General features: G+C 50.9%; 2 protein-coding genes across 25 annotated transcripts in view; both read right to left on the bottom strand.

Annotated features, from left to right (window-relative positions):
• Positions 1-861: 861 nt before the first annotated feature.
• FEZF1 (FEZ family zinc finger 1) lies at positions 862-4,239 on the bottom strand. The gene is made up of 4 exons (XM_042018133.1): positions 3,013-4,239; positions 2,714-2,848; positions 2,288-2,420; positions 862-1,680 (listed from the first exon to the last, which is right to left on the bottom strand). Exons 1-4 carry the CDS (start codon positions 3,808-3,810, stop codon positions 1,376-1,378), a joined length of 1,371 nt encoding a protein of 456 aa, XP_041874067.1. The 5' UTR covers positions 3,811-4,239; the 3' UTR covers positions 862-1,375.
• Positions 4,240-13,599: 9,360 nt separating this feature from the next.
• The window catches only part of CADPS2 (calcium dependent secretion activator 2), a 294,985-nt gene continuing 291,573 nt past the window's right edge, over positions 13,600-17,011 (bottom strand). For all 24 annotated transcript variants that reach the window (XM_042018140.1, XM_042018137.1, XM_042018148.1 and 21 more), the window contains one exon: positions 13,600-14,560. In XM_042018140.1, the coding sequence (XP_041874074.1) occupies positions 14,390-14,560 (171 nt within the window). In that variant the 3' untranslated portion in view covers positions 13,600-14,389. The remainder of the gene's footprint in view (positions 14,561-17,011) is intronic.

The following is a 17,011-nucleotide window of genomic DNA, read 5'->3' on the forward strand; positions in this document are numbered from 1 at the left end:
ATGCTCTTCCCCTCTCAGCCGCTTTCAAAGGAGCATGGTGGAGACTAGAGCCGCCAGCCCCAGCTTTGAGGACCACACCTGCTGGTTGCGGGCACCCCCGGGGGTGGTGTCCCAGGCGGGGCGGCGGGAGCGCCGGCTGCAAGGCGATACCCCTCTCTTGGGTGTAACGCGTTAGCTACGACTGTAAACCTCGGCGCCTCGCTCCTCACCAAAAGCCAGAACCTTGGGAGGGCTCCAGGTGCTACAAAATCTGGGCGGGACCTGATGCCATATCACCCTTTCTTGCAGGGCTTACTCTGGGGCAGACCCGCAGGCGCTCCTTACAGGTTCCCCGACTGGGCCAACCCCCCAGCGCCTGTGGGGCACCCTTCGCTTCTCCCCGGGCCGCCACGCTTCCCCGCCTTCGGCCCCTACCCCGGAGTGAAGCACGGCCCGGCTCCCTGTCCGGGAAGAACCCTCGAGCTTCAGGGGGGCCTGCGGGCACAGCCCTGAGGGAGCAGAGGGAGGTGAGCGGGCCCGCCTGCCCTTCCCAGGGGGTATCACCCGTTTTCCATGCCTGGTTCTGTTGCCCCGGGAGCGGTATAATCCCAGACACCCCCTCCCGCCGCTCCTCAGGCGGCCACCGACGGGCGGGCTTCGCTTTCAAGGCTCGGCTTGGCAGAGTCTACTGAGCAGCTAATAACATAACAACCCTGCTTTGATCAATTCGAACTAATTACCCCTCTTAATTAAAGTCTTTAGCGGTTGTTTCAGTGTTTTGGCAAGGACGAGGAAGAGCTTTGCCGTGCGGCAGCGCCAAAGCCGCTCTCCCCGCCCGTCCGCGCCGCAGCCCCCGCCGTCGCAGTCACTCCTTGGCAAAGGTTTATTTCCACCAGGTCAACGAATTCTTTTTTTTTTTTTTCTCCACGTGCAAGAATCAATGAGAAATTCAAATCAGTACATAGAGAACAGTTCTGTCCATATAGATACGATATTCAGGGAGAGAGGGAGAGGAGGAAACCAAGAAGGTTGGGATAACCAGCAGGCAGCGGAGGCAGGGCAGGATCAACACAAGGGGAATATATATACATCGAAATAATTAAAGTAGTGCAGCGTTTCCGGCTCGGGTAATACAGATTCCCAAATAAATATAGCAGAAATTGACTTGGCGCTTTTTCTTTTTTTTTTTTTTTTTAACCATCTCTTCGCCTGAGATGCAACGGCAACCACAAAAAAAAATAGTCTTTAAAGAACAAAGGAAAAAATTTTTAAAAAAATAGGAAACAACCTGTCCCATTAACGTTAGTGGCGATATAGACCATAATACACAAAACCGCTTAACAGGTGCATGCAAAGAGGCGGTGGGGCTCGCACCGGCCGAGCCGGCGGCTGCCCCTCACGGCTGGAGCGGCGGCGGGCCCTGCAGCAGCGGCCCGGGCGGGGGCAGCGGGTCCGGCCCCCCCAGCTCGGCGGGGGGCCGGGGCAGTCCCAGGGCGCTGTCATGCAGCTTACGGACGTGCTTCTTGAGGTCAAAGTTCCTGCAGAAGCCTTTGCCGCAGGTGGGGCAGGTGAAGGGCTTCTTGTCGTTGTGGGTGTGCATGTGGAAGGTCAGATTGTACACCTGGTGAAAAGCCTTGTTGCAGATATTGCACTTGAACTGCTTCTCCCCGCTGTGAGTCAGCTTGTGGTTTTTGTAATTGCCTGGGAATGAGACAAGAAGGGCAAATGCACCTGGGTTTGAAAGACGGACACTGAAAAGACGAGGAAAATATAAAAAAATCCCCAAACTCTGTCCCATCACCAGAGCTCAGTTTTAGGATAAAACGACCGCAGACACCCACCTTCTCCCCATCCTCCCCGCGGCTGTTAACAGACAAGGCAAGATTTACAGATGTTAACAGACAAGATCGAATAAACCGAAGTCAGGACAGTTGCAGAAATAAAACCCCTGCGTTTAGACTTCACAGCAACGCGTGAGGAAAAAGCAGCTAAATTCTTGTATTTTGAGGGGGGGAATAAGAGGCAAATTCGTTTGCCGAACCGCGCTGGAAGCTGTATGTTGCGGTGCGGGGAGAACAGGCGATTCCCGCGGAACGACTGTTCCCCGGGAACGAGACCTCTGCCCCGCTCCGTGGGCCAGGACATGTGCCGGGGCTAGCCATACTTAAAATTAACCTAAACATCTAACAATAAAACTTGGAAACAAAATTAACTCCCCACCACCCTCCCTGTCGCAAATTGTCCCGACACTTGACCTGGCTTGGGGAGGGGGAAGCCGGGAAAGAGAGTGGGTGCTGGAAACCGGTACCTTTCTGGTGAAATCCTTTGCCACAAAATTCACAGACAAATGGTTTGTAGCCGGCATGTATTCGCGTGTGCGTGTTCAGGGTCGAGCTCCGGTTAAAAGCTTTGCCGCACTGGTTGCACTTGTGCGGCTTTTCCTGGAGGGAAACAAACACCAAGTCACGGCTTGTTGGCCGTCTTGCGGGGTCTGTGTTCTGTTTCGCGGGGTTTATGAGCTGGTTAGTGGAGTCTGTGTTTCACTGACGGCTCGCAGCTGCCGGTGCGGGGCACCCCGCGGTACCTACTGCGCTTGGGGCAAACGAAATCTCCCCGTGGCTGCGGATTGGCCGCCCCCCACGCCGCTGTCTCGGAGCGGCCGGACAACGCCGAGCTCCCCAAAAAAGGTGAGCGGACGGTCGGGCAGGGAGGAAGGGACAGAGGATGGGCTCACCTGGGTGTGGATGATCTTGTGCCGGCAGAGCGTGCTCGCCTGTCTGAAGCCCTTTCCGCAAACTTTGCAAACAAAGGGTCTGGCTCCCGTGTGCACCGGCATATGGCGCGTTAAGTTATAATGTGCATTAAATACCTTGGAAGAGAAAGCAGACAATAAAATAAAATTGCGATTAGAAGGTAAGAGTGCGGAGGGGGAGCCGTCGTTTAAAAATCAAGCAAGAAAGCGACCGACAACCGGCGGACAGACGGACGGGGACAGGAGGCTGGGGAAGGGAGGCGGGGTACGGCGCTACTTGCCTTTCCACAAACTTCACACGTGAAAACTTTGGGTTTGCTGCTCGGGGAGCCGCGGCTGAACTCCGACGTCTTATAGGCGATTTTTTCCGAAAGGATCTGAGCACTTTCTTTCATGTAGTGCTGCAACTGAGCCTGCGATAAGTCCTTGAAGGCCAGCCCCGCCGGGTACTTGTCCACGGTCGGCAGCACCAGCTTGTTCCGCTCCGCCAGGTAAGCCTTGGGCTGCGGGTGCAAGGGAGAGCTGAGGAAATAAGAAGCCACCGGGTGGATGTTGACACTGGAGGACGGGTGACAGGGGCTGTCGCCTCGGTTGAAATAGCACAGGGCTCCCATGGCGTGGAAGGAGGAGTGATTGACCACTCGGGGTCTTACCAGTTTGTACTGCTGCAAGGGCAGGGCATCGCGGGGGAAATCTCCTTTCAAGCTCAGGGCACAGTTCAAGAGATCGCCGCAGCTAAAGGAGGGCGAGGAAGAGGAATCTAACTGAGCCTTCCTGGGCTCCTCTCCGGCCACCGCCGCTTTGGGCAGGGTGTCGTACGCCACCGGGACAAACGGGATCATGCAGGGGATGGAGGAGTTGAGGTGCAGCGGGTGCTTGGGGTCGCCTTTGGCCACGGAGCCATGGAGGAGCTGCGGGACGGGGATGGAGCGGGGCTCTGGAGTCCGCGCCATGATGCGCTCAATGGAGAAGGCGAGTGGCTTGGGCGTGCTGATCATGTTGCTCCTGGCAGACAGGCTTTCTCTGGACGGAGGTGTCGCTAGGATTTTGGTCGCCGTGTGGTTGCCACTATTGTCCATGGCTGAATTGCATTTGTTCTCCCGGTTTGAGCCGCTCTGGTAGACGCCTCTTTTTTTTTTTTTTTTTCTTTCTTTTTTTTTTTTTTTTTTTTTTTTTCCTCCCTCTCCTCTCTCTCTCTCTTTCACTTTCTCTGCCCCTTTTCTTGTTACTGATCTGCGACGAGGGAGACCAGCATCGCCGCCGCCACCATCACCACAGCCTCCGCCGCCGGCGGAACCAGCCTTCTCAGTCCAGTGGACTCATGCCAGCCCATCACAGTTTACTTTGGCGCACCAATGACTCGGGACAATCGCTACTTATTTCTATCAATAGAAAGTGTTGTGTCAATAACGCAGCCAAGATCTCGCCAATCGTTAACTTCCAAGAGGAGAAGGTAAACTAGATAATTGCTCAATTCGCTTCCAACAGTCAACAGGAAAAGTTTTCCCCCCCCTCCCAGCAAGCGGCTACTTTTCATTGGCGCCCGCACCTCCCCCGCCCAGGGAAGGAGGTGGCTCTCCCTCCTTCTCGCCTCTCTCCCCTCTGCCTCCCTCCCTCTCTCTTTTTATTATTATTATTTGCAATCTGCTTAGCCAGGCTTTAGAGGCCAAGCAAATCCGAGATCAATTTTCTTGTTCGGCTTTAAATGACATCATCTAAAATCATTGTCCAAGTGCTAAATAGGGATGTGAAACTCAATTCAAGGGCAAGCGCCAGGGTGTTTGTCAAACAAGGTGCTGCAGAAGAAGCGGCTGGAGGGGAAGCTGTTTGTTTCCTTGCCACTTTCCAGCCCTAGCTCTTTGTGCGTGCGTACGTGTGTGTGTGTCTGAGGGAGGGAAATGGCTGCTCTGCTCCTGGGACTGCTCACTGCTTTAAAGAACAAGGTCAGGTGGCGGCGAGCTTTTGGAAAACACAGTAGACAAATAAACGGGGGACTTGCAACAAGCAGACGGCGAGACCAGCGCGTGGGGATGCAGGAACCTCCTGGGCCAAATGGAACGAGTGCTTGGGAGCAAAAGGATGATTCAAAACCTGGGGCAGGGGAAGAGAAGAAAAAGGAGGTAGGAAGAAGGAGTGCCTTTTAAATCTGAAGCATTATTTATATTTATATTTCTTTTTATATATATACATATGCAGCCTGCATATGCACTAAGTATAGCTTCTGTGTCCTTATATAATACATGCACAACACAAATACCAAGAACTCAGGGTTGGCATAGATACGTGAAGGAATATACAGTTCACACACTGTGTACAGGTGTATATGCACGTAAACAGAGGCAATCCCCATGTATTTAATAGAAGCTTGACGGCCCTGTTCGGGGCCGGCAGCGCCAGCGGGTGTTGGTCCTTACAGCGAAGAGGGGGTGGTCGGGGAGATGAGAGGGCCTGCGGTGGGTACAGGACTTTCTGTGTTCCCGCCCACCCCACAGTTCGGGCTCAGGACAAGGTCCCGTTCCTTCCGCAGGCCTGCGGATCACTCGACTGGTGACTGAGAGGCCGCTACCGAAATTACCCAGGAGAAGCCAAGGGTTTCTCCGTCCCTGCCACCCCCGAGAGCGAGCAGCCAGGCCGCGTTCCTCGGAGGAGAGATCCATGCAGCAGCTTCCATTTCAGAGGTCCAGCATTGGCCTTCTTCGAGGCAGGGGGAGAGAGGCAGGAGGTCTGGGGTTTGTTAATGGAGAGAAGCCTCCACCGAGGCAGGGAGGCTCGACCCCCGCTGCTCGGGTACCAGCCCAGGAACCGGCAAATGGCAGTGTCTCCCCCCGCAGCCACCGGCCCAGGACAACCCTCTTGCGGGGAAGTAAGAGCAGGGAGGAAGGGCTTGGGGCCCAGGGAGAAAGGGAGGGAGAGCTGGGGAGAAGGAATGAGGGATGTAGGGAGGCATCCTTGCCCCCGGCGCTGTGACCTGGCCGATGCGGCCTGAAGCCACCGCGGCTCCATTTGAGGAGAGCAAGGCAGTGGCTGTTCCACGACGGTACCTCCGCAGCCGGGAGCTGCGGGGCACGGAGGAAGAGAATGTCCTGCGGTCCCCAGAACGGACGTCGAACGACGGGCCGTGGCCCGGGCACCACCCTCTGCACACCCTGCGACCCCCGTGTCCGCCCCGTCCCTCCAGTGTCCCGTAGCGCAGGCGGGCGAAAAGACCGGGGCTGGCTTCGGGACGTGTCGGGATGGACACAGCCATGAGGGCTAGCATGAGGTGGAGGAAGGACGGGATACGTGCTGGGCCCTGTTGGGCTGTGCGGGGACTCCGTGTGCGATGCCTCGCTCCAGCCCTGCTCCCTGTTTTCCCCTGATCTAGTTGGGAGGCCGCTGACTGGGGCTGTACCGCTCACCTGCTTCTCCCCCGCAATTGCCCGTGGCAGATGGGTCGGGACGTTAAGACCGTAATTGCTGCCTCGGATCGGGTTGCTGCAGCCGCCCCCCTCTTACCCGGAGGAAGGAGGGATCGTGGACTTGAGAGGGTCCGGAGCCGTGGCCCCCCCAGCGCCGTGAGAGGCAGCTGCCCCGGGCTGCCCGCTTCTTCGGAGTGTCGGTGTCTCTCTCGTACTTTGTGTCCGCCAGAGGAGAATTTCCTCCTTCAGAGCAATTTACATTTAATTCAATCTAGGCAAATTTCCTCTTGATTGGTGCTGAAGAAGGGAATTATTGTTGAGTGGGTTTTAGAGGCTTCAAATCCCATATACTTAATATGTTAACAGCTTGTTCTTAACTGGTCTTTTTGGGATTGACTTTTTGACATGTGTTTGAAAGTAAAACACGTAGTGTCATTTGAGCAGGGTAAATATCCCAAAGCAGCAATTACAGCCCTGCCATTGCAATTATACTGGTCTCAATGTTGAGATACACTTTTGGAGAAGCGGTAGCTTTATTATCCGCTACTTCCTTACGGATATACCTCCCTTTCTTTCAGTACCTCTCATGAAAACTTATGTTAATGCCTGATTTTTCAGTAGCGATCTAAAAGCAGCATTTTTTGGGGGGGGGGGGGAGAGGGGGCTTCCGCCTGTTCTGTCTCCGAGATGGAGCCTTGCTAGATGCTGGTGTTGCTCGCAATATAGATAGAGTTACTAAAATCAACCTCGACATATCCTTTTAGTCCTGTCCTGAGCTTTGCCTTGCTCTCTCGGACCACATCTTTTTATGTTTTACGTATTTGCCGAGCCGCAAATATCCTGCAGTCGTGCTGGTGCAAGGTTGTTTTTCCCGAGGCAGAGAGATTTACAGGCTCTGAAGGTGGCAGTAAGGAACCTCTCGGCCGGTTTCTTTTGGGGGGCACGGCGGGCCCGGGCTCCCTCCAGTCTGGCAGCACGTACCGAGTCCCAGCAGAAGGGGTCGGGCAGGGAAGGAGCAGGCCGGCCGGCCTCCCAGAGTTACAAACCGTCTCAGGAATTAAGGGCAAAAGTTTTGTCTCGAGTTGATTTCGTGCTCTGCCCAGGAAAGCTGCTGTTCTCTTTTTCCCCGTAATCGGCTTTGTGTTTCATTCGTTCCTAAGCTATGTTCTTGATATTGCTCACTTGCATTATTATCATAACGTATCTCTACATGGACTCAAAATCCGAGTCGCCGGCGAATTCATCTCGTGGTCAGGATTACTCCAATCCGATCCCAGAAGCGATTAGAAGGAGGTAAAATACCGCCTTAGAGCCTAATCTTTAATTTCTTCCTCCTTAATAAAATGAATAATTCCATTGCGTTTTTAAGCAAAAAATGAATTGAAAAGGATAATAACTCCGCTAACCTTCTGTTGCGTGTATTAATATTTTCCTGGGAGTATTCTACCGCAACTCTGCTGCCCGAGGGGGCTGCTCCCTCCGTGCGCCCGGAGCCGGCACCTCACGACCGGGTAAGGGCAGGGACGGCAACGTCCCGCCTGGCTCCGGGACGCCTCTGGGCACCCCGAGCGTGGAGGGAACCAGGGAGGTTACAAAACACCCTTCTGGCCACGACATCGGCGGACCCGACGGCGGCTGGACAGACCCCGATTACTATTATTAGTGTTGTAATAGTTGTCATTAATAGTGACACTGCCGGGACTCGCTGCTAGAGCTCCGGTTTGCTCTCGCTGCGCCTCAGCCCGAGACGTTCCCTCCCGGGCCGCCGGATTTGTGAAGAGGCGATTTACCCCGACACGGAGCAGGGGCGCCGTGCTCCCCTCAGCCGCACCGCCGCCGAGCGCTGCGCGCACGTCCCCGCTGCCCGCCCGCCCGCAGACCCCGCCGCGGCGGAACGCTTGGCCGTGGTTTGTTAAAATTGGGAATTAGTGCCTGGCTGCTGCGGTGCTGGAGGGTTCGCTGTTCATTCCTACTCAGGACTTGTTGTTTACTGTCTTTTGAAGGGAAGTAAAAATATAAACGGCGGAGTTACAGCGGGGGGGGGGGAAGTGGACCAGCCACCGTCACAGTTTATCAGCCGGTGCTGGGGGAGATCCCGCGCCGCCGTCCTTTTCGGTGGGGATCTGCTGCTACCGCCACCCGCCCGGCTGCTGGGGTGGCGGACGCAGCTCCCTGGCCCACCCGACCCCGACCCCGGCCATGGCCGCCGCCCCGGCTCCGGTTCTGCTCGGCGGCAGAGCCCGGGTACACCTCGCAGCAGCCTCGGGCTCTGCTGTTTCTGGAGCGTGGGCAAAGGCGCTTGGCCTTTCCCAGCTTTTAAGTTGTAACATTCGCGTTTTCTCCACTGATAATTTCTCCAGTGGAAGAAAATAATATAAATGTGTGTGTGCGTGTGTACACACCTTCGGAGACTACGTCTAATCTTCCCATACGGTGAGTGTGTGTTGGCATCCTTCTGTAGCAGTTCCACGGCAAGCAAAAGAATAAAGTATTGCTATTTGTAACCGAATCCATCACAGAAGAAAAACAGTTGACACTGACCCGCAAAATACAAGTGTTCCCGGAGGTAAAAAAAAGTTTGGCAGTACAGTACATTTTGTACAGACCTTCCTAAACCGAAAACCAAACTGGTGCAAATTAAGCCTTTTCACGTATAAAGCCTTTAATCACATATAAACGAAATTACAAGTGACCCTCTAAAGTAGCGCTTCCGGTCTTCCCGTAATTCACGCGAGCGATTTGGCTAAGTGTGCCAGCTCCGAACGTGGACTGCAGCTATCACGTCTAATCTAATCAGTCCGCCTGTGAGGGGACCCAGCGGTGTCATCAACTCCAAAGGGCCCTTGGTGGAAGTGGCTGGGAGAGGCCAGCGGCAGCTGGAGCCATGAATGACACTTTCTCATTTGTTCCTTTCCCAGTTCAACAAATGTTTAGCCCCGTTACTGCTAAATGAACGCCTTGCGCTCTTTGGCTGGGGGAAGCTATTTATTTTTAAGATTCCTGAATAGGATCAGGAGCAATTAACTTATTTTTTGTTTCCGTTTTCTGTCAGTGTATTGGGAGGTAACCTGGAGCAAAGCAAAGAGTTGGTCGCTGTGTGGGCGCCTGTGTGCTGTATTCCCGGCACCGGGGTGCGCCGGGCTCGTCATGGCGACAGGAAGGTGTCCGCCGGACACGGAGCGGGACAAAACCCTGCTCGTTTACGGCGGGACCTGTTTCGATGTGCCGCTGCTGAGAGAAGGGGAGAAGCCAAGTGAGAAACGTGAAAATAAGAACGAAAGTAGGAGTCGTGCCCTGTTGCAGCCGCTGCTGGATGGAGCCCGGGGAGGGTTCCCTACCTTCTCGGCTGCTCGCTCGGAGCCCCTACCCGGGCACAGACACAGGGGACAACTGAGCAACTCGGAACGGAGAGGGGAGGAAGAGAAGGGGGGGCACGACACGACAATACACCTGCTAAGGCAAAAACCATAAACTTTTTCTGTGTGTGTGATTGATTTTTCATGTTTGTTTGTTTGTTTAGCTGCGTTTTCTTCCCCCAGTCTCTGTTAAAACAACCAGCGCCCGCGGCGGAGGGAGGCCGGCCGTGGTGTCTCTGCGGGTCTCACGGGCGTCCCGGGTTCCGTCCGTTTCGCACAGAAGAAGTCCCGGTCCCTCCCGGCTGCCCCGCCGCTGCCGCGCGGCTTCCGCCGTCTGCACCGTGCTCCTTTGCTGGCAGTCAAACGCCCGATTGAACCCCCTTCGGTAGGCGCCTAAGAGCACTCTCTGTGCAGGAACCCTCCTCACAGCCTTATACTCCCTCCCCAGCCCGCCGCGCTCATCGCCGTGTCCCTCGTGGAGCCGCATTTGATGCCCACTCCAAAGTTGACACTGGTACCCGCCCCCCGGCCTCTGCCCCGGGAGTCTGGTGTGTCCCAGGAGGAGTTTCCCAAAAACTTGGAAACATCCGGCACCTGACCCGAGATCCCCCCGGGAGCCCAGGAAGCGTTGTGTGGGTGCCGTGTCCACAGGGCCACGGAGGGAGGGAGGCCGCTCCGCTGGGCGCCTTCGATGAGCACCGGTGCCCCGGGACCCACTCGCCCTCTGGGTCTGGCTGTTCCTCCAAAGCTGCGCCGGTTCCTGCGCCGGGGGCTGCCCGCCCTCCGCTCCCGGTCGGGATTAAAGGGAGGGGCGGCTCTACAAGCACCAGTCTCGGCGGCGGGACCCGCCGGTGCGGGCTCAAAGGGCGCGGCCTGAGCTGGCCGGGGCGGAGGCTTTGCTTGCCTGGAGGTGAGAGGCTCAGTGCTCCAAAGTCGCCCGGCCGCCGCGGTGGTTTCCCCCAGCCGCTGCCTTGCCTATCGCCTCCTTGTCCGGGCTAAGCGACAGGCGAGAGGAGCGGGCTCTTGGCCCCAGGCACCCTTTGCCCGGCTACGGGACACCTGCGAGCATCGCTTTCCTACCCCGGCTCATCGCTCGCGGCGCGGGGCACGCACCTGGTCGCGGCTTCTTCTGGTTCGGCTTCTAAAGCCTCTTTTATGCCATTAAGACTCACGGGGAATGAATTAAACGAGACCGCTCCTGCCTCCTTCCTGAGGGCTCCCTGCACTCCGCACCTGCTTAAGGAAGAGTGGCTGTGCCCCCGGAGACCCCCGCAGCCCCGGGAGAGCGCGGCGGGCGCGCCGCTGGCTGCCTCGCACAAAGGCGTACAGCGAGCGGCGATGCCGTTCCCTCGGGACGGGCACACAGCTCCATTGAAACACCTCCGATGTAGAGGCGGCCCCTGCGCCCTCCCAGGGCACTGCCCTGGCTGCAGGAGGCGACGGTGCCTAACGCCGGGAGCTGTCACGCAGGTACTCACTGGCCTTCTCAAGCTTCACGTTGGTTCACGGTTTCACAAATCTAGATACTAAAAATATCCTTGAATTTGAAATAAGTTGAAGGACCTTTGAAGCACTGTCTTCTCTGTACCTGTCTTCCACCGATGTCTGCTGTGCTGTGTCTTCAACAATAACTTATCCCAGGCTTAGTGTCTGAGTTAACTTATCTTTCCCAAACATCTTGTAACTTCTTCACACTTATATCATCAGTGTCCTTTGGGGTTTTTTTTTGTTTGGTTGTTTTTTTGTTTGGGGATTTTTTTTGGTTTTGTTTTTTACTATTTCCTTATTATCATCATCTTTCTTTTAGGTTTTTGTTTGTTTGTTTAGCATTTCCTTACTCATATCCATCTTACTGACAAATATATCTTGCAAGTACTGCATGCAGAAGAAACCGTATAGCAAAATGCTTGACAAGGGGTGTACGTGTATAATGCTTTGTGAAATTTGAGTAACTCAGGCCCACTTCAAGACACAAAAAGTCATAGCCTTGTTCAGGTGGGTTTTTTCTTAATTTGTTTTTTTAAGTTATGTCAGGATGTAGACAGGGTTAACTGCTCCCTAAGGCAAAGGGAGCTGAGAGGGACTCCCCCCATCTGCCTGGACAAGGCCCCACCAGTCAGGGTCAGTTCCACCACACCCACCTAAGGGAGCAAGGCAGGGGAAGAGGTGGTGGCAGCCCCGAGATCAGATCACTAACATGTTTGTGATGGCCACAAGGGTCTGAAGTCAATCTGTGGGTCAGGTTCTGGACAAAGAGTGCCCATAAACAAGCACAGGTGGGGCTGTAGCTGAGGTGACAATCCAGCACTCCTCTCCCATCACTGGGGCAGAGGCTGGCAGCCCTGGACAGAGCTGAGGTTGAGTCCCTGGGCAAAAGCTGTGGGTGGGTGTCCCAGGTGATGCCCATCAGGACCATGATGGCCTATAATCTCTCGAGGACCTAACAGGTGAAATTACTACAATCTACTCTGTAATTGTCCAAACTGATAAGGGAGAGTTGTTTGCCTAATCAGGAAATCCTTCTTGGCATGGGGGCAGCTTGGGACAGAGGCAAAGCCCAAAGAGGAGGTGAGTGCAAACCACTATATCCCACAGGGCTTTCGGACAGCAGGGCTGGGCGGAGACGCTAATGCCAGGTCTCTGTTGAAGGAGATAGACCCATCACTTATCTCCTAGGCTGTGCTGGCGACAGGCACTTCTGTCCTGGTGTTTCCAGGTCCCACTCCAGCTCCCTATGATGTTAGTGGCTTGCTAGGGATAGTGTTCTATTATATATATATATATATTATATACTGCTTCCTACTCTTGTGTCACCTTGGAACTTTAAAAATCTAATGCTTTCTAGTGAAAGCCCTGCACAGACCTGGCACAACCCTGCACTAGGAGGCCTTGGCAAGCACTGCAGGGCCGCTGCAGTGATACCTGCCTTCACCTCTTTACACCTGGCTTCTCCACAGGCACCTCTGCAGGGTCTCAGGAATGTAAAGATGGGGAGAGGGGAAGCAGGGAGACTCTTGCAGAGACACAGCTCCCTCTGTGCCTGACTGACACTGATCTCTCTGCCTTGTTGGGTTTGGGAGATGGGTGTTACATTGGACAGCCTGGCTTCCTCTGCACCCTGCCACAGCCAGACTGGGGCTGAGGCTGCAGCTCCTGCCCAGACAGGTTATCCCTTACCAAGTCTGGGTCTCAGCCAGAGTCCCAAATGGCCCTTCAAGCATTGTCAGCTTCCACACACCAGCACAACTAGGATAAATGACAGGAAAGGAATATGCAATTCTTTAACTGCTATGAAAACCTAAATCAGCAAACCCATCTAGGGGCCTGGTAATAGGGGAAAATACTGCTGGGGCTCCAGCCCAGCAGAGATGGTGACGAAAAGCTGAGCAGAATGGTCTTCCTTACCAGCTCCCAGTTCTTCGTTTTAGCTGAATTCACCTCAGCTCATGTGATGATTAGGCTGGTTTGCCACAGAAAAAAATTGCCACTTAGGATTTCTCCCTATACACCTAGAAGTGTAACTTGCCCTTCCCTGCTTGGCTGAGCTTCCAAGTGTGCTGAAAGCCACTTTCCCTGCAGCTCTCATTCTCGGTTCCTGCAGCCCTGAATGCTTGCAATAGATCCCTGAAGTCCTACAGACTGTTCTTGCAGGGAAACCCCACATCACCCTTACAAACTCTCACCAGTCCCTCAGCAAAGCCCCTCAGGTGTAATGCTATGGCTCAACAAGGATCTCAGCAACCTGTATTACTTCTTTGGGTGTCATCTGTGTTCTGATTTTGTGTACATAAACTCAGGAATCAGTCATGTTCCCACCAAAAAAAAAAAAAAAAAAGCTGCTGTATTTTTTGTAAGCTGTGTGAGTTTTGACTGATGAAAATTTGAATTCTTTCCAGTTCATACTGAGGGCATCAAAAAACAGGCAGTGGGCCCTGTCTATTTATCTGCTATTGAGAGGTTTTTGTTTGCTTTTTTCATTTATCAAGGCATTGTGTCCTTGGGTACTTGTTTGCTATATATATCTGCTCTATAAAAGAAACATATTTGCTATAAATCACTACATAAATGAAATAATCTTTCAAAAAACTCGTTCTCATGAGGAATCATACAATGGTTCAAATTGTTTGAAATACTGAAAACATCTTTTAATTGTAGAATTCTATACAAACTTGGGTAGATACATAAATGGCCACGACAAAATGTGTTCTTATTGCCTGAAAATTTTCACAGAAATACAAACATAGATGGCAAGCTTACTGACATCCAACAGGATGAGATATCTTTAAACTTGCAAAATGAATAGACATAACACTCCTAAGCAGTTTGTGTTTGACTGTCCTTGAAGTTCTTTGTACTTACATACCAACCTCAATATACAAAGAACCAAGATTAAAATTTTTAATGCACATCACATAGTAATGTAAAATTAAGCACAAAAAAAGGTAAACAAACTGTAATCCTGAAAATACACTATTTTTTTACCTAGGGCATCGACTCATTCCAAGAATGGTTTCCTGTATAGCTGTATTTTAAGTAAGACACACATCTTGTTTCTGCACAGGACATCAATATCAGATGGAGATAAAAGAACGAATGGTAGCAAACAAAAGGGAAAGAAACATAATCACAAGTGAAACTCAAACTCCATGCCAGTGTTCTTGCAGCCCTAAGCAAAGCTATACATAAAAATATGCTACAACCATTATTCTCAAAAAGTCCTTGGCACTTTTCCTCTGATAATCTTACTTTCTTTTTTAATGGAGCAAATTATATTTCTGCATCGATATCATAAGGCAAAACTATAAATGCATTAACAAGGACAAGTTTCCAAAAAACCCCAAGGCAAAGATAAACCCCACCCTCAGACCATCACCCCCCATCTCTGAATGCTTTGTGGAATAAAATCATCCTTCCTCCTCATCACTGTCTTTCATTGTAATGCCCTGAAGTCCTCCCGCATCAGTGACTGAGACTGTGGCTTCCTCCACGGTCAGACGGCTGTGTACGGTGTCGTAGGTTTTGCTGTTCAGCGTCCCCTCCAGCACTCCTTGCAACCTGAAGTCTCGGTAGGTTTTCTGTGGCAAAAGTAAAACATCCTGAATTGGACTCCCAGCAAGCCTGAGTACTGCTAGCATGGCAGTGGCCAGCTTTAGTCCTCCTGCAGGTTAGGGACTTACCGCCTTGATAAGGATTTTGCGGTCTTAGTTTTTGGGCTGCATGAGATTTCTACAAACTCTAGAGATTCTAATTTGCTGGTCATTCTATTAAAAGATTGTATTTTGTGCTACAGCTTACTTTAACTGCTGATTTCTCAGTAACTTCCATTTGTTACATTTATTCAATAAGAAACCAGCTGAGAATTTTTCTAAATACCTATTGAAATGTAAATTTGACTACAGGTAGTCCAGTTCTGTCATTTCACAGAAAATGTAAATGCCAGACCTTTTCCTCATAGGGGAATTTTATTTATCTTTATCTTTACATTTATATGTCAAATGTGGAAAAATAATGATTATATCATATATTATAATATATACTCTATGAATGAATATAGATTATAATCTATACTACACAGTGTCACAATTTCTCAGGTGACTACTTAGTTGATTTACATTCCAAGTCTCTGTGACTTAGAATGTAAATCATTTTGACTTACATTCTAAGTCATTTTGATTCACATCTACTTTTTTTTTTCACTTCAGAAGATTTTGTTTCCCTTGTATTCATCCTTGCTATGAACCAGCAGATACCACTTTCTTCGATTTTCCATCATGTAAGAATTTTGAGTGCTATTGTTTTATTCATCAACGCTATGTTCAAGTAAGCACATGGAAAAATCACCTGCATACTTTATTTTTAAGCTGTAACACATTTGAAATAATCTTCCCTGATGTTACCCTTAAAGGCTTAAAAAGGACAAGTTGATCTAGGTAGTTTCTTATTTTATGTACACTATCACTACAAATTCTGAATGTTTTGGAGGAGAATATGGGGAAAAGAAAATGGAAGATAATTAAGGGCTATCAGGCCCATTCCTCTGCCTGAGGAGGAGACTATGTACAACCCTTAGAGAAAGAAAAGGTTTGATCTTGTTTCACTCAATACTTCAGAGAACTGCAAAAGACCACTCTTAAAATGGGTAACATTCAGTTGGGAGGTTTTTTTCCGCCACTATGATGATTATTTAAACCTTGCTTGAATCACTGCAACTGAGATTTATTTGACTTTCACAGGTCAACGTCAGAGTCAATGGATGCAGCTTATATTTTGCTCACGCACTCCTGCGAGTACCCTGCCTGGTCTTTTTCAAGTGTCACCATTGCATTCCCTTTTTGTAACACTGTGCATTCAATTTGCTTTGATGCTGTTAATGGGTCCTACAGCAATTTCCTTCAGTTTTACATTGTATTCTTCCCATTCTCAGACCAGCACTCTGGGGTTCAGACATTGCTCTTCTCTTGACATAGTTTTGCAGGATAATAATGTTCACTTCCAAGCTTAATTTTTCATTTCTCCCTAACTTTCTTGGTCCTTGACCCTTCTTTAGTCACATCCCTCTGCACGTGTCTCAGACATCTAATGAAACCCTTATGCCATCATAAGCCTTTAAAGAGAATAAAGGGAACAATCTTTCTTCTTCTAGTCTTTCTTAATAATGCCACTACTCTTGTTGCATCCAAATCTGAAAGAATGATATTTCTCTTACTCATCCTGTGTCCTTCAAAAATGACCTCCTACTTATTTGGGTTTGTTTTTTATTTATTTATTTATTTTTAATTTTTAAAATTTATTTTGTATTTTTTCTTTAAATGTTTTCAAGCAGTGACAGGAACAATACAGCTTCCTAGGTTTTTTTTTTTTTTCTTTTTTTTTTTCCTTTTTCCTAAAGCAAACAGAAAAGTGCCTTCATTCACTCTAGTTTGGAGGAACTGTGCCTCCCCACATGTCTCTCCCCAGCTTGGCTGCAGCAGGAAAAGTTTCTTATGATACTCTACTTGAATGATTGTTTCGTATTTCCCAGCAGCCTCCTGTCTGCTAAGTTCCTATTTTACTGGTTCTATCTTCTTCACCCACCAAAACCAAAGCCCGCACAATGTTCTGTTTTCCAGAACCAACATGATTGACATAATCTTCAGTCTTTAATATCCACAGAAGGTGCCATGGAATAACACAGTTGAGCACACCAAATCAGGTATATGGGCACAGAAAGGCCACTGCCAGAAGCAGTATTCCCACCTCCAGCAGGAGCCTCCTGCTTTTGAACAAGGCTAACCAGTGTGCCAGGTGGCAGAGGGAAGGTGGATTGGCAGTGCTGCTCATTCACCTGAAATTCGGTTTTGTAAGAGCTTCCTTTAATCTGCCTGATGATATTTCTCTCGTACAACTTAGTCCACCCATTCTTAGATCTCATGGGGCACTGGTTTTAGACCCCATAACACCCATCTTTTTCCTCAGAGGATGACAACTACCTTGGACTTTTTACAAGGGCATGTAGTGATAGAACAAGAGGGAATGGATTCAAACTG

The sequence above is a fragment of the Corvus kubaryi genome, unplaced genomic scaffold (genome assembly GCF_017639235.1).
Source record: "Corvus kubaryi isolate FWS band 111438036 unplaced genomic scaffold, C.kubaryi_AGA036_p1.0 137, whole genome shotgun sequence".
In the NCBI taxonomy this organism is placed as follows: Eukaryota; Metazoa; Chordata; class Aves; order Passeriformes; family Corvidae; genus Corvus; species Corvus kubaryi.

Excerpts from the sequence above, each read along its gene's own strand:
- FEZF1 (XM_042018133.1), bottom strand. The coding sequence starts at position 3,810 with ATGGACAATAGTGGCAACCACACGGCGACCAAAATCCTAGCGACACCT. Across the intron at positions 2,421-2,713 it reads ACAAGATCATCCACACCCAG|GAAAAGCCGCACAAGTGCAA; the intron begins GTGAGCCCATCC and ends GTTTCCCTCCAG. Across the intron at positions 1,681-2,287 it reads CAAAGGATTTCACCAGAAAG|GCAATTACAAAAACCACAAG; the intron begins GTACCGGTTTCC and ends TCTCATTCCCAG.